This window comes from Phocoena sinus, chromosome 6 (assembly GCF_008692025.1).
Source record: "Phocoena sinus isolate mPhoSin1 chromosome 6, mPhoSin1.pri, whole genome shotgun sequence".
NCBI lineage: Eukaryota > Metazoa > Chordata > Mammalia > Artiodactyla > Phocoenidae > Phocoena > Phocoena sinus.
In genome coordinates this window covers 110,326,419-110,341,761 of record NC_045768.1, presented here as the reverse complement: position 1 = coordinate 110,341,761, position 15,343 = coordinate 110,326,419, and the positions used below count along the sequence as shown (strand labels likewise).

Below are 15,343 nucleotides of genomic sequence, written 5' to 3'. Positions count from 1 at the left end.
GTGCTTCACACCCCCAGACACTCAAACCCTGGCTGTTCAGAGAGATTTTTTTTTTTTTAGTTTGATTGGAGTATAGTTGATTTACAATGTTGTGCTGGTTTCAGGTGTACAGCAAAGTGATTCAGTTATACATGTACATATATTCACTCTTTTTCAGATTCTTTTCCCATATAGGTTATTACAGAGTACTGAGTAGAGCTCTCTGTGTTATACAGTAGGTCCTTGTTGATTATCTATTTTATATATAATAGTGTGTACCTGTTAATCCCAAGCTCCTAATTTATCTCTTTCCACCCCCCAGGTTTCCCCTTTGGTAATCATAAGTTTGTTTTCAAAATCTGGGAGTCTTGTTTCTGTTCTGTAAATATTGGGTTGGCCAAAAAGGTCATTCGGGTTTTTCCATAACATCTTACAGAAGACTCGAACGAACTTTTTGGCCAACCCAATAAGTTCATTTATATCATCTTTTTAAATAGATTCCATATATGAATGATATCATATGATATTTGTCTGACATACTTCACTTAGTATGATAATCTCTAAATCCAACAAGAGAGAGCTTTCTTAATGTGGACTCTTTGGTTTACTGGAAGACAGAAACCCAATTCCGACTAACTTAGAGGAAAGGGGATATTGGACAGGACACTCAAATAAACAAACTGTGAAAAAGTCAAGGAAATGAGTGAGCCTCTGGGAGGCTGGCAGGACCCTTTCCCTGAGCACCTGGGCTCTGCCGCTCTCTGAAGAATACTCCTTCCACCCCTCAGGCATGGCCACTAGAAGCTCTCAGGTTTTCATTCTCTGCTTCGCCACCAGAGAGGTAATTCCAATTTCACGAAATCCCAAGGAAGGATTTCAGTTAGCGTGACCTGAGTCCGGTTCCCACCCCGCCACTCGGAAGGTAGGATGACTGACACCCTGACTCAGGGGTGAAGGAGAAGCACATGCTTGGGTATTTCCCTAAAGGAAAGAAGTTGTTCCCCTACAGAAAGCCAATTTTAAAGAGTTTTTAAAGAACTTTCATTTCTTTTTAGCAGATGGTGAAGCCAGAAAATTTAAGCAATAGACTTAAAATCTGGAGGCGCACAGAAATAATAGTAAAAAACGAACACTTTGCTTCTACTGTATCTTCTAAGCTATAGAATAATGACTTAAGGGAAATGAGGGATTGTGTCCTTAAACCATAGTATTTTTACCTAAAGAAGCACTCTTAAGATGTTCCAATCCATTCTTTCCTCCCCAAGAATTAATGTTTCAGATAAACCAAAAAGGGATATATCTGTTTTTATGTCCCACCCCAATCACTGCTTTTAGGAGCGTAGTGTTACTGCAAATATAAACGTCACGTCTTAAAAACAGGATCTTCTGAACAACGTACCCTCTGAAACCCTGCCATCCCCACCCAGACCTCTTGAAGCTCATCAAATGCAAGATAGCTTGGGCACGATTTGTTTAGACTGACGTAACAGAGCATTTCTTACTTTGAAATAATCTTAAGCAGATGGCTCAGAAACAAGAGCTTTCCCCTTGAGACTAGAAACCAACATATCCTCAGTAAAGACTGCAGAAGCATTTTCCAGTTTCTCCTTTTATTATGTTCTGATCAACAAATAGAAAAGGAGAGTCGGGCAAGGTCAAAATAAGCTGTTCTTTTTTTCTCCTAATCTCTAAGAATAACCTCAAAACCCAGGTTTCTGAGAATAAAGCAAAGCAATGGTGTGCATGTGCCCTTCCATTGTTACCTTTTTTAGATCAAGTCAGGTCGAAAAGTACAGTTTTTATTACATCCAGCCTAGAAAACGAGTTTAATGACAGACACGGCCCTTTGCAATATCTACACACTAAAGCTTTTTAGGTTATCAACTAATATTGTAATTTCTAGATAGATGGTACAAAGTGGTTGATTGTCTAGTCTTAAGAAGTTTTTCAAACATAACCCATCCAAGTCACACCACACACTTAGAAAGTTATTTTCCAGCCCCAGAAATTTAATTTCTTATTTATATATGCTCTGTACTTTTATCATCAATCACTTCTTTATACTAAACCAGTTACAAATGAAAATAAGCTCAAGATAGCTTATTCCCTTTGAAATTGTATTTGAATATACTAGAGAGCATAGCTTTTATTAGCAGCTAAATGGAAGATTATCATTAAATAACTGAATTGTTTGGAATTAACCTTACTTTATATCAATAAACGAGTAGTTCATTCATTTATTCAACAAATACTTACAGGGCACCAACTGTGTGTCAGGCACTGTCCTAGGTGCTTAAGATCCATCTCTCAATAAAACACACAAAGATACTTGCCATTGTTAGGGAGAGAGGCCGATAAATAAGAAACATAATGAATCACTTTGTCATACAACTGAAATTAACACAACATTGTTAATCAACTATACTCCAATATATCAATAAAATGAAAAGTTTAAAAAAAAGAAAGAAAGAAACATAATGAATAAGTGAGTGAGAAGGTGTTAAGTGTTGGAGAACAGAAGCAGAGTGGGGTGAGGAGGGCTGACAGTGTGCGGTGAGAGGGTGCTTGGGGCCAGAGGCTTTGGAGCTAAGACTTGAAAGAGATGACGAGCTAGCCATGGGGAGTCTGGGGAGAGAATTCCAGACAGAGGGACGAGCCAGCACAAACGCCCTAAGACGGAAGGGTGTCTGGCATGTCGGAGGAACAGAAAAGAGGCCAGAACTGCTACAGCAGAGGGAGGGAGGGGCAGAAGAGGACGAGGGAAGATTAGAGGGAGAGCAGGCTTTGGAACTGAATGCACTGATACATTTCTTTTTTCTTAAATTTAGGTCACCATTTCCATGTAGTATGTTATGTTCCATCCTATATTTGATAATGTTCCCTTACTAACCTCCTGACAACCGATTTCTTACTGAAACTAATTCGTATTCCATATGACTGCCGTAATTATATGATTCCATTCAAATTAACATTCTCTGTGCCGAAACTCCAGTTTGTGGCTGGTATTGAAAAGTGATTAAAAAAGAAGGCAAGCATTCAATTATTCATTCAATTTGAACTACATGATGAAAAAAACACACTGTGCTCATTCACGGGTGAAATAACACTGCTTTAAAATATTTATGTTGTCAAAAGAAGGCATGTTATTTGTAAATCTAAAACGTTTCTCCAAGAATTAGATGCTTAAGTATGACAATGCCATAATATTTTTAAAGAATATCATCACATCACGCTACCAGGAAATGTCTTTTAAAAATATAAACCACATCTTTCGGAACAAATATAGGATTTGAGAAATGCCACAACAGTTGTGCTTTCCTGAAGAAAGCATATACCCACTCTGTTACCCAAACGTACCTCCCTAGTGTGTCAGGATATGCATCCCTCTACTGAAACAGACATTGCTATTGAAGATTGAAAAAAATAAAGAAGTATGTGGTGATATCCATGGTATAAAAAAACAAAACAACTCTACTTATCTTTGATAAAGGAGGCAAGAATATACAATGGAGAAAAGACAGCCTCTTCAGTAAGTGGTGCTGGGAAAACTGGACAGCTACAGGTAGAAGAATGAAATTAGAACACTCCCTAACACCATATACAAAGATAAACTCAAAATGGATGAAAGACCTAAATCTAAGGCCAGACACTATAAAACTCTTAGAGGAAAACATAGGCAGAACACTCTATGACATAAATCACAGCAAGATCCTTTGTGACCCACCTCCTAGAAAAATGGAAATAAAAACAAAAATAAACAAATGGGACCTAATGAAACTTAAAAGCTTTTGCACAGCAAAGGAAACCATAAACAAGACCAAAAGACAACCCTCAGAATGGGAGAAAATATTTGCAAATGAAGCAACTGACAAAGGATTAATCTCCAAAATTTACAAGCAGCTCAAGCAACTCCATAACAAAAAAACAAACAACCCCATCCAAAAATGGGCAGAAGACCTAAATAGACATTTCTCCAAAGAAGATATACAGATTGCCAACAAACACATGAAAGGATACTCAACATCACTAATCATCAGAGAAATGCAAATCACAACTACAATGAGATGTCATCTCACACCGGTCAGAATGGCCATCATCAAAAAATCTCCAAACAATAAATGCTGGAGAGGGTGTGGAGAAACCTCTGCACTGTTGGTAGGAATGTAAATTGATACAGCCACTATGGAGAACAGTTTGGAGGTTCCTTAAAAAACTAAAAATAGAACTACCATATGACCCAGCAATCGCACTACTGGGCATATACCCTGAGAAGAACACAATTCAAAAAGAGTCATGTACCACAGTGGTCATTGCAGCACTATTTACAATAGCCAGGACATGGAAGCAACCTAGGTGTCCATCGACAGATAAATGGATAAAGAAGATGTGGCACAGATATACAATGGAATATTACTCAGCCATAAGAAGAAATGAAATTGAGTTATTTGTAGTGAGGTGGAGGGACCTAGAGTCTGTCATACAGAGTGAAGTAAGTCAGAAAGAGAAACACAAATACCGTATGCTAACACATATATATGGAATCTAAAGGAAAAAAAAAAAGGTTCTGAAGAACCTAGGGGCAGGACAGGAATAAAGACACAGACGTAGAGAATGGACTTGAGGACACGGGGAGGGGGAAGGGGAAGCTGGGACAAAGTGAGAGAGTGGCGTGGACATATATACACTACCAAATGTAAAATAGATAGCTAGTGGGAAGCAGCCGCATAGCACAGGGAGATCAGCTCGGTGCTTTGTGACCACCTAGAGGGGTGGGATAGGGAGGCTGGGAGGGAGGGAGACGCAAGAGGGAGAAGATATGGGGACATATGTGTACGTGTAGCTGACTCACTTTGTTATACAGCAGAAACTAACACACCATTGTAAAGCAATTATACTCCAATAAAGATGTTTAAAAAAAAACCTCTGAAAGTAGAGACAATTGAGTTGGTGTGTTTATGGTGAAAGCAAGTTGGCCCTGAGGTCATAAGAAGCGGGACTAAATGGAGAAGGTCTTAGGGCCCCTACATAAGCAGGAGTATAAGCATAATTGAATGAGATGATCACACTCAACAAATATTTATTATCTAAACATGAAGCGAATCATTACGCACATGCAAATAAGTCACTTGATTCCTGTGGCCATAAGCACTGTCTCTACTTGAAAGAAAGTGCCATGCATTCAGAACTTTGAATCTCCAACAGTGAATGATGCCTGGCATACGGTAACTGCTCGCCACCCTGTTTGTCGACTTGATTCATGAATTACCTGAAAAGAGAAGTACGGGATGGAAAGAGAGTATAAAACAGGAGTCCTAACAAATCTAGGTGAAATTTGGAAAATAAATAGGGAACACCAGTCAAGGGGTAGGAAAGACGAAGGGGAGAATTTCTTTAGAGAGAAAAATTTACAGCAGCAAGCCCTGAGGAGGGGAACTTGGTCCTTTCTAGAGAATCAAAACTAGACCAGATGGGGGAGGAAGGGGAGGGGAAGAAAGGAGAGAGTGATTGAGGGACAGTTAAGCAAAGACGAGATAATGCAAAGCTTGGGAATCTTTATGCAGGAGTTGTAACGCTACCCTGGCAGCAATAGAAAACCACCGAAGGATTTTAAATGGAAGCATGATAGACTCAGATTCATGCTTTTAAGTGATCACAGTGGCAATATGGAGAAAAAAAATAAATTCTAGGATTCCTTTTTAATACTGATGTTAGCATTTTCTAAAAAATCTGGACAGACGTTTTCTGAATTGGACTTAGCTATAAAGAAAAATTTCTGAGGGGGAGAATTTTAAGAATTTGGAGTAGGTTACCGATAGAAGGCATAACATTTGCTTCATTGGTGATGGTGGTGGGCAGAATTCCAAGCTGCCCCTCTTCCCTGGTTTCCTCCTACACTTAAGTTATATTCCAGGGCAAAAAAGTCATGGCAAATGTAATTTCTGGTCAGTTCACACTAAGCTAGGACAATGACCCTGGTGGGCCTAAACTAATCACAGGGGCCCCTTTATTGATTGACTGATTGAGACTCAATAAATTAATATATTTATTGAGTGAATACTCTTACAGAAACTGTACTACTGCCTTTAAATCTATTTTGCTCAGTTAATTCTCACAACTCAGTAAGGTCTTTCTTTCTTTTTTCCCAGCCAAGCTAGACCATGCTCTTTTTTTTTTTTTTTTTTAATTTTTATTGGAGTATAGTTAATTTACAACATAGGAGCCCCTGTAAAGCAGGGAGTTTTCCCCAGCAGGAAGCACAAGAAGTCAGGAGATTTAAAGCCTGAGAAGGGTTCTATGTGAGGGCGGTTAGCCGTGGCTAAGATGGAGAGTTCCCGGAAAAAGGAAATGAGAATGGGTCTGGGAGCAGCCCTGGGCATCCCCAGCAAGGAAACGGGCCCTGGTCCTACAGCTGTCAGGAACTAAATGAGCCTAAAGGCAGGTTCTTCCCCAGAGGCTCCAGATAAGCGCTCAGTCCAGCCACCACCTGGATTTCAGCCTCGTGAGATGCCAGGCAGGGGACCCCACAGAGCCCACAGGACCTCTGACCCACAGAAACAGGAGATCATAAATAAATGTGTGATGTTTGAAGCCACCAAGTTCTGGTAATTTGTTACACACCCATGGAAAGATCTTTAAAAACTGTATTACAGTGACTCTCCAAAGAGAATTAGAATTTCATTTTTGTGTGTCTGTTTGGTTATTTTTTTGCCCTACCTTGGAAAGGAAGGCAACGAGGATTTATTTAACTTGCTATTATGGCTGTCCTTTGTCACGATCCCCTTGTCCCACAAGAGGGATTGGCCACCTCACCAAATGATGAGAGAAATGCGGTCCCCTTTTCATGAAAAATAAACACCTGGGCCAACCAATCACTCTCTCCCAGCTGCAGATGGTAGGAAAGCTTCTCTGCCTTGACACTTGCCTACCTCTGACATTTGATTACACACAGGAGTCCTGAACATTCTCGGCCCTCCGGTTTCCCACCACTGCATCTATTGTCTAGTTACTTTCAAATTGTCTCTCTTTAAAATGCACAACTGGGACTTCCCTGGTGGCGCAGTGGTTGGGAATCCACCTGCCAATGCAGGGGACACGGGTTCGAGCCCTGGTCTGGGAAGATCCCACGTGTCGCAGAGCAACTAAGCCCATGCGACACAATTACTAAGCCCGCGTACCACAACTACTGAGCCCACGAGCCACAACTACTGAAGCCCGTGCGCCTACAGCCCATGCTCCACAACAAGAGAAGCCACCGCCATGAGAAGGCCACGCACCTCAACCAAGAGTAGCCCCCGTGCGCTGCAACTAGAGAAACCCCGCGCACAGCAACGAAGACCCAACGCAGACATAAATAAATAAATTTATAAATTAAAAAAAATACTAATAAAATGCACAGTTAATAAAAGGAAATAATCTCACAAATATTCAGGCTGTTTGATTCAATAAAGTTTTTGATAAAATTAAAATTGTACTTAAAAAATTCACTGTATTTGATTTAAAATGTCAGAAGAGACTGAAAATAGAACCAAACAAAACAGGTTCTTAGGGTGGACCAACTGCTGTAATAATCCCCAAATCTTGGTAACTTAGCATCAGTCATGCAGCTGCTACACTTCAGCCCTGGGAGAGAAGGAAGCTGTGTGCTCTGCTCCACCCCGGTTTCCAGACACTCAGGCCCCATCTGCCTAGGGACTCCACCACCTTCTAGGGGCTCAGAGGCCTCCTCTGTATCTTCTGCAATTCATCAGGCTCTGAGGGAGAAGAGAATCATGAAGGGGAGAAAGGAAGTCCCCGCTTACTGACTTGAGCCCAGAGGTGATGCACATCACTTCTGTCCACATTCCACTGGCAAGAAACAAGCATACAGCCCCTTCTGAATACCAAGGAGCTGGGGATTATAGCCTGGCAGTGAGCCCCGGAAGAAGTGAGCATGGAAATTTGTACGTCCTGCACTGTATCTCCCACGATAGGATGAGATAAAATCTGTGGGTGACCTGTAAATTTTTATCACGTGTTAGAGTTCACCTCCACCACGGATTTGGAAGTATGTAGTCCAGTTATTACTACCTGACGAAGCACCCCAAAATCTACAGCATAAAACAAGCATTGTATCAAATTCATGGATTCTATGGGTCCCAAATTCAGAAAAGGTACAAAGGAGAGAGCTCATTTCTGCTTCATGGTATCTAGGGTCACAGCGAGAGGCTGAAATCATTTAGAGGAATCTTCATCTACATGCCCAGCAGTTGATGTTGGGTGTTGGTGAATACAGCTGAGGCTGTCGACCCGAGCACCTACACGTGACCTTTCATGTGGCCCAAACTTTCTACAGTGGGGTCTCCTCAAGGTGTCAGATTTCTTACATGGCAGCTCAAATTTGCAAAAACGAGTGCCCCAGTGGACAGGCAGAAGCTATGCCTTTCATAACCTCAGTCACTTCTGCTGTCCTCTACAGGTCTAAGAATTCACAAGCACACCCAAATTCAAGGACAGGGAACATAGTCCCACAACTCAGTGGGGGGTACCAAGGTCACATTGTACAGGGGCATGTGCAATGGGAGATACTGTGGTGTCTAAGTTGGGAAAATGCAACCTCCCATATGTAGTATCTTAGAATCCCTGAATTTCAGTGTTTGAAAGGATTGTGTATCTAATAGAACAGGGACCACCGAACTATGACCCACTGCCTATCTATGTTAACAAAGTTTTACTGAAATACAGTCATGTCTCTTCTTAGCAAAGTTTCTCAGTTGCAAGACCATATAACCCACAAAGCCTGAAGTATTTACTATCTGGCCCTTTACAACAAAGTTTGCTGACTCTGTAGATAAACTGTTGACTTAGTAGGTGGGCACTGGAGTTAGATCACTAGGACGCATATCTCTGTTCTGGATGTGGCCAATTCTGCAACTTTGGACAAGTTAGCCTGTAGGCGGCCATGTTCCCACCTATGTAACTGGGGAAATAGTAGAGTCTGTCATTGAGTTGTGGGCATTAAATGAAAAAGAGCACAGTAAGCATTCATAAATGCTAACTCTTATTATTAGAATTACCTAAAATATCGGCTAGATCAACTGTCCACCAGAGTTACATTCTTGTCTACAAAATGTCATCAACTGTGGATTTCAACACACCTAGCAACACAGGAAGCCCATTTCGTCTTTAACCAAGCTGCCTATTACAAATTTCCTCCTTCCACTGAGTTGCAATCTGTCTCTTTATAGCTCTATCTTATTAATCCTAGTCCTAGCTCCTTGGGATTCTATGAACATCACTACCAAATGTTAGGTTCTTCAGATATTCGAAAAGCACTTCTCTGAATTTTATCTTATTAAGACTACGAACCTCCATTCTTCCAATTGTTTCTCTCTAAGACACAGTTTGCATCCCTTCCCCATGTTGGTAATTCTCTTTACAAGGGAATATAAAGCATTTTCTCAGAAATTAGCATAAGACTTCAGGTAGATACGTCAAGACCTTTAATCCCTAAACTCTCCATATTTTGCTGGTGATGTGTTTTGTGCTACTCAGTCTTTTTTCTACCTTCTCCTGCTCTGGAAGAGTTGATTTTTGCAGGTCTGGGGACAGGTCCTTATATTTACCCTTTTTATGTTTAATCTTATATAATAGCTACAGCCTCTCGGGATCTTTCCAGATGTCGGTACTGTAGTTTAGAATGTTCTCTGCCCCTCCCAGCTTTACATGATCTATGCATAGTTTTGATGACTTGACCTAAAGCCAAGTTGAAATTGATACCATGAGTAGTCCTGAACTCCCAGGAGTTAGAGCAACTGAGTATTCATAGTTTTCATAATCCATTTGCCATCCCCTTGGGATTCCATTCATCCCTGTTTGTTCACCAGTCTTACTTAGGGTGCCATTCCTCTTAGTGAAAGAAGATGGAAGCAAATGTAAGTTAAGACATAAACATTTCTCTTTCTCTCTTCCAATATTTCACTTTAAAAGAAGCTGTGTATCTGCATCTGTCAGGGTTCTCCAGAGAAACAGAACCAACAGGGTACATATATGGAGGGAGATTTATTGAAGGGAATTGGCTCATGGGATTGAGGAAGCTTGGTAAATCCAAAAAGCTGCAAGGTAGACCAGCAGGCTGAAGATGCAGGGAAAGAGTTGCCTTTCACGTTCAAAGGCAGGCAGTCTGCTGGCAGAATTCCTTGTTGCTTGAGGCAGGTCAGTCTTTGTTCTCCAAGGGCCTTTAACTGATTGGATAAGTCCACCCACATCACGGAGAGAAACTGCTTTACTCAAAATCCACCAATTTAAATGTTAATCTCATCCAAAAACCATCCTCATGGAAACAGCCAGAGTAATGTTTGACCAACTATCTGGACGCTCTGGTGCAGCCTTTGACACATAAAACTAACCATTACAGTATCTAACTCTTTTTTTAAATCATTTTCTTGCAATGAAAATAGCTAAAAATCTAGCATATATGAAGCCTGCATTTATGTTTTGATAATTAGCCCGTTTACAGTAAGCAGCCTGTTGTATAAAACCAGGATTAATGGTTTGAGTGGGCAGTCATGGGAAAACATAACCAATTAATTTTTGTCACTACCTATAAGTACAACATCTTAACAGATACCCTGAGTTTAACATCTCTTGAGTACACATCACTAACCAATTATTTTCTGTACCTAAGAAAAGATCGGGAGTGGGGAGAAATTAGAATGCAGCTCTGATTCTTAAGGTGAGCTCTACTGAAAGTTTCAGTATCTAGATAAATTATGGATATACCTAGGTGGCTTCATTCGTTCACCTATTTTAGAAATTCCATTTTTATACTTTAAATTTTTTAACTGACACCAATTCCAATGTTATTTCTTCTAATGACGTCACAAGATTGTCAAAACAAATATCTATATAAATAAGATGTCTAACCATTAAATGCCAGTTTATTACAATAGTTGTGTTAAAATTCTACTAGAATAAAAAATATGTCAGCATGTTATCTATGGAAATTAGATTTACCGAACTAATATTTTGGTTCTATACTCCTATGAATCTAGGTTTTTTTTAATGTGTTTTTTTTCCCCCTTGGTTGGCCATTGATAATAAACAGAAATTATTGATTTAGAGACTTTAAGAGATTTTAAGATTTTGTATGAATCTTACTAATAATTTGGGGTTTTTGGTATGAAAGGTACTGTTCTCTTTTATTATACTTTTAATTTCCCCTCTTTAGGTTTGGATGTGTGGAGGAGAAATGTTTGACGTTCCATGTTCTAGAGTTGGTCATATCTACAGGAAGTACGTCCCTTATAAAGTTCCATCTGGGACCAGTCTGGCAAGAGTGAGTAACCAGGGATCAGAATAAGTGGGGTTTGATATGGTTTTCCGTGTGCAAAATGTGAAGCCTCACACGTGGTTTAATCCAAGGCACCGTCTGATCAACGTACAAATCCACAGCTTGGCCATTCCATTTGGCAGCCTTTTAATGTAGAGGTTCCTGTGTTTCTCAGAGTTTTATTTCCATTCCTTAAGGAAGTATTAGTTATGATGCTAAGTCTTGTTATTAATTGTATCGAAGCACTTGCACATACATTATATTTATATATTACTATATTTGCATATTATATTTAGTCCTCGTCTATACTTTCGGAGCTTAATATTCTGATCTTTATTTTGTAGGTGAGAAAACTGAGGCTTAGCAAGGTGGCTCTTTCACGTACACGAGTGACAAATAGCAAAGTTGGGGTTTAATCCCAGGTCTTCAGAATGGACCCCTCACAGGGAGTGTAACAGGATAAGTCAGATGGAGAACAGGGTAAACGGGATGGGGAGAGGTGTCTCCCAAACTCCGCCTTCCTCTCATTCTTAATCAGGGCCAGCTCTGCCTAAAATTTTACCCCATCCTCAAAATTCCAAAACTGGTCAAGTCCAAGATTTTTTTTTTTTAAGTTATTGTTTTGAGTAAAACCTTTATCTTAGACCAGACGCAAGGATGCTTTTCTCTTCTGCCTTTTACAATGTTTGGGAGAACGTGGTCATGATACCTTCTGGAAACAATCCTGACAATTCCCGTTTTCTGCGTCCCTTTTTTCGTCGCTCCAAAAATTTCAGGCACCACAATCTGTACCTGCTACTGCTAAGACCCCAGCTCTAAAAAAAGGGTGTTTCACCACCACCCTCTGCACCACGTTCCCCTAAGAATCTAATCCCAAATGATTCATGTTTGTTCTTTTACTAATAAGGCCGCAATATATAATCAAGTCTTTTATATAAAGTTCAGTAAGCTCACACAACAAGCTTTTAAAAAAATATAAACTAGTTCATCAGGATTCATGAGAGTATCAATCCCACAAAGGCAGAGTTCCTCTCGGAATTATTTGCTACTATTCTCCCGGCACCTAGAACAAGGGTCGGTGTCACTCACCAAGATGTGCTGAAATAATTAATGAGTCGGGAAAAACTAAGACAAGAAAATGCCGCAGGTCTAAGGTCTTACTAAAACGTAAACATTTTAATGAAGTATAATAAAATTCTCATTTATAGTGAGTCCTTTTTGGGGAAGGAGGATTTTGCCTTATTCCCTTTCTGAGATTATTTGTCAATGATGTCCGTCTTCTTTGTTTTCTTGGGCACACCATAATCTCTCTTACAGCAGTTTGAGTTAATAGTAATGAAGTTACATTACATACACCTTGAACGGAGGTAGTCACATTATTCCTCCGTCCGCAAAAGATTAATCAGACGTTAATAACATACTCCATTAAGTTGTTAGAGAAACATAGTATTTGAAGAAAAGAAACCAATCACAAAGTGATTAAAGAGCTGCATTGGGGGTTAGGAAATATGATTTAATTTAGGCATAAGACTTAATACATATGAATCTGAAAACTCATGAACTCCCAAAAAGGGAAATGACTGAACAGTTTTGAGCACATACCATAAATCAGCTGTGTGGCTCTCATAAGTAGTAGCAGTTTAAAACATCCCCAAGATAATGATGTTCCGTCGTTTGTCCATTTCACTCACTCATACGCTCCACGCTTGTGTCCCAAACTGAATCTTTTATTTGCAAGATGGGTGGTGTGTGTGCTTGGTTTGCAGCCAAAAGTAGAGTCTAGAAGCTGGGGGGTGGGAGGGAGTTGTGTGGATCTTCAAAAAATAACTCTGTTCACATACTTCAAAGAAAGAAATTAAGTCCTTCTTCAAAGACTGTCAACTATAGGGAAACGGGCTGGCACATAAAATTTCCAGCGAAGAGTGAGGATTTATTCAAATGAAAAAAAGTCCATAATTCTGAATTTTAATCTTTTCCACTTAAATTTTACTTGAGGCTCCTTTTTACTTTTTCTCTAAACTGCTAGAGCAATCAGGAAGTCATAAATATTGAGGCTCAGCTGTCACTCTAAGAAACATTTTATGATTTTTTTAAATAAAAAAACGTATTAAAATGAAAAACAATTCTGATATTTTGTGGGAGAATCTCAACTAGCTGCTACACCCTGCAGTATCACTGAATCATCACAAATGAGGAGACTTTACAGATGCTCAAATGCAGGGCCAGGTCCACACAATAGGGAGTTCATCCTTCCAGCCTTGCAGGAAACGGAGAGAAAGATGGAGGAAACTCCACAGGCTTATTTTCTTATCACAAAGCTCACTTATTTCTTCAGAAATGTGCACCCTTCATTTATGTACCTATGTAAATAGAGGACTCCAGCTGACTTTCACAACACACACGCATCACACACACACACACACACACACACACACGTGTGACTAGCCTGCAGTCCTCTAAATAGCAAACCAGCATGTATCATAGAAATAAATTCAAATAATTAGCTAGTCAGTGCCTTCTATTTACCTAGCATTACAGTCTGGCTGAAAGAGACAAGATGTCTACACACGAAACCATTAGAGGACAACACAAGACAGCAAATATGGATAGTTGTTCAAACGTGTTGTAAAGATGTGTGTGGTGGCGGGAAGAGGAGGGGATGGGGTACACTAGCCGCTGCACTGAAAGCAGACCTTCAAGGATACTTCAGTTAGATGAACATGGTTCGCAGAATCGTGGTTCCCAAACTCGGGACCGGTGGACCAGTTCCTGGCCCACTTTTCACCCAGCCTCAGTGAACTGAGAAAAATGAGAATCACAAAGCTAAGTCGATTCCATTTAATAACATCTTTTTATGCAGCAATCTTAGGCTTTTTTTTTTCGTCTTATGACAGTATAAGAGATGGTAGATTTTTATTAATGCCCTTATTTGGCAAGAATAAGAATTAGCTTCCCTATGTCAATTCCCACCAAATGCAAAATTCTGGGACATTGTGCCCTACAATTCAGCTTCATCAGGGAATCAGAGTGCCCACGTGTCATGAGTAAAACCAAACGTTTCACCATGTTAGCTCGGGGTCCAATGTCAGAACACCAGGCACAGCTGTGATACCTTCTCTCCAGGGGCAAATGGCCAGTCGCTGAGGGAAGGGCTGCCCACCCCTAGTGCTGCAGGGGGACCAGAAAGTCCCCAGGGTCGAGGGGACAGACATCCCCTCCTTGGGATGGCACTGACTGTCCTTTACACAGAGGCGTGAACAGCCAAGTGGCTGAGTGGCTGAGCGGGGGAGACCCTCGGTGGAGACCCTCCTAGGAGACCCTTCACTGCGACAGGCTGTGTCTTGAGCCACGTGCCCTGCAGAAGCCACTTCGGGCACCTCAGACTTCCCTGTGAATGCCAGTGTGTTTGAGGCAATCATGCCGTTGGACCTGAGACCGGTGACATAACAGAGGCACAGAATAGCCACCCCACGGCTAAACACACCAGCTGATGCAGGACGATGTGGTCCCCTCGGAACACGTGGCCGGGGCGTGTCCCCAGCAGGGCCCCTTGCAGAGCAGGGCAGCCCTGCAGACTGTGGGTGGGGTCCTGGAGGCTTACTCGGCTGCACAGGAGACAAAGCAGGACCCGACCTTCACCCTGAGTCTGTAAGGGATGCCCAAACTGGGGGATTGTATCCTTCTGTGTTTTGCCATTGATGTAAGATCGATAACTGTTCTTTTTTAAATTTCATCTTGCATGTCATGGCAACCACTGTCCAAATTTCAGGATAAGAGCTATAAAGCCAAAGTCAAATCCCCATAATAATGGATTGTTAAAGGGGATGGAGATGAAACGTCCCACGAGCAGAGCTGGGACTGTGTCTGTCCAATGCTCGCAACAAACTGGAGTGGCCGGGAGTCCTGGGGGAGCCCCAGCAGGAGAAGAGGGCCAGGTAGGAATGAGCAAACAGAGAGTGACAAAGGATTGCGTTTGGGCTGCCGCAGTTAAACTGGGACGGTGCAGTGGAGACAGAATGCAGGCCAAGATGTATACCTTTCCCTTACCGACTGCAG

The 15,343-nt window shown here is 41.0% G+C and overlaps 1 protein-coding gene across 1 annotated transcript in view; it reads left to right on the top strand.

The window, feature by feature from the left end:
- Positions 1 to 15,343, top strand: part of GALNTL6 (polypeptide N-acetylgalactosaminyltransferase like 6) — a 1,139,747-nt gene that overhangs the window by 1,047,061 nt on the left and 77,343 nt on the right. Inside the window, exon 8 of the mRNA XM_032633792.1 lies at positions 11,186 to 11,293. Within this exon, the coding sequence (XP_032489683.1) occupies positions 11,186 to 11,293 (108 nt within the window). The remainder of the gene's footprint in view (positions 1 to 11,185; positions 11,294 to 15,343) is intronic.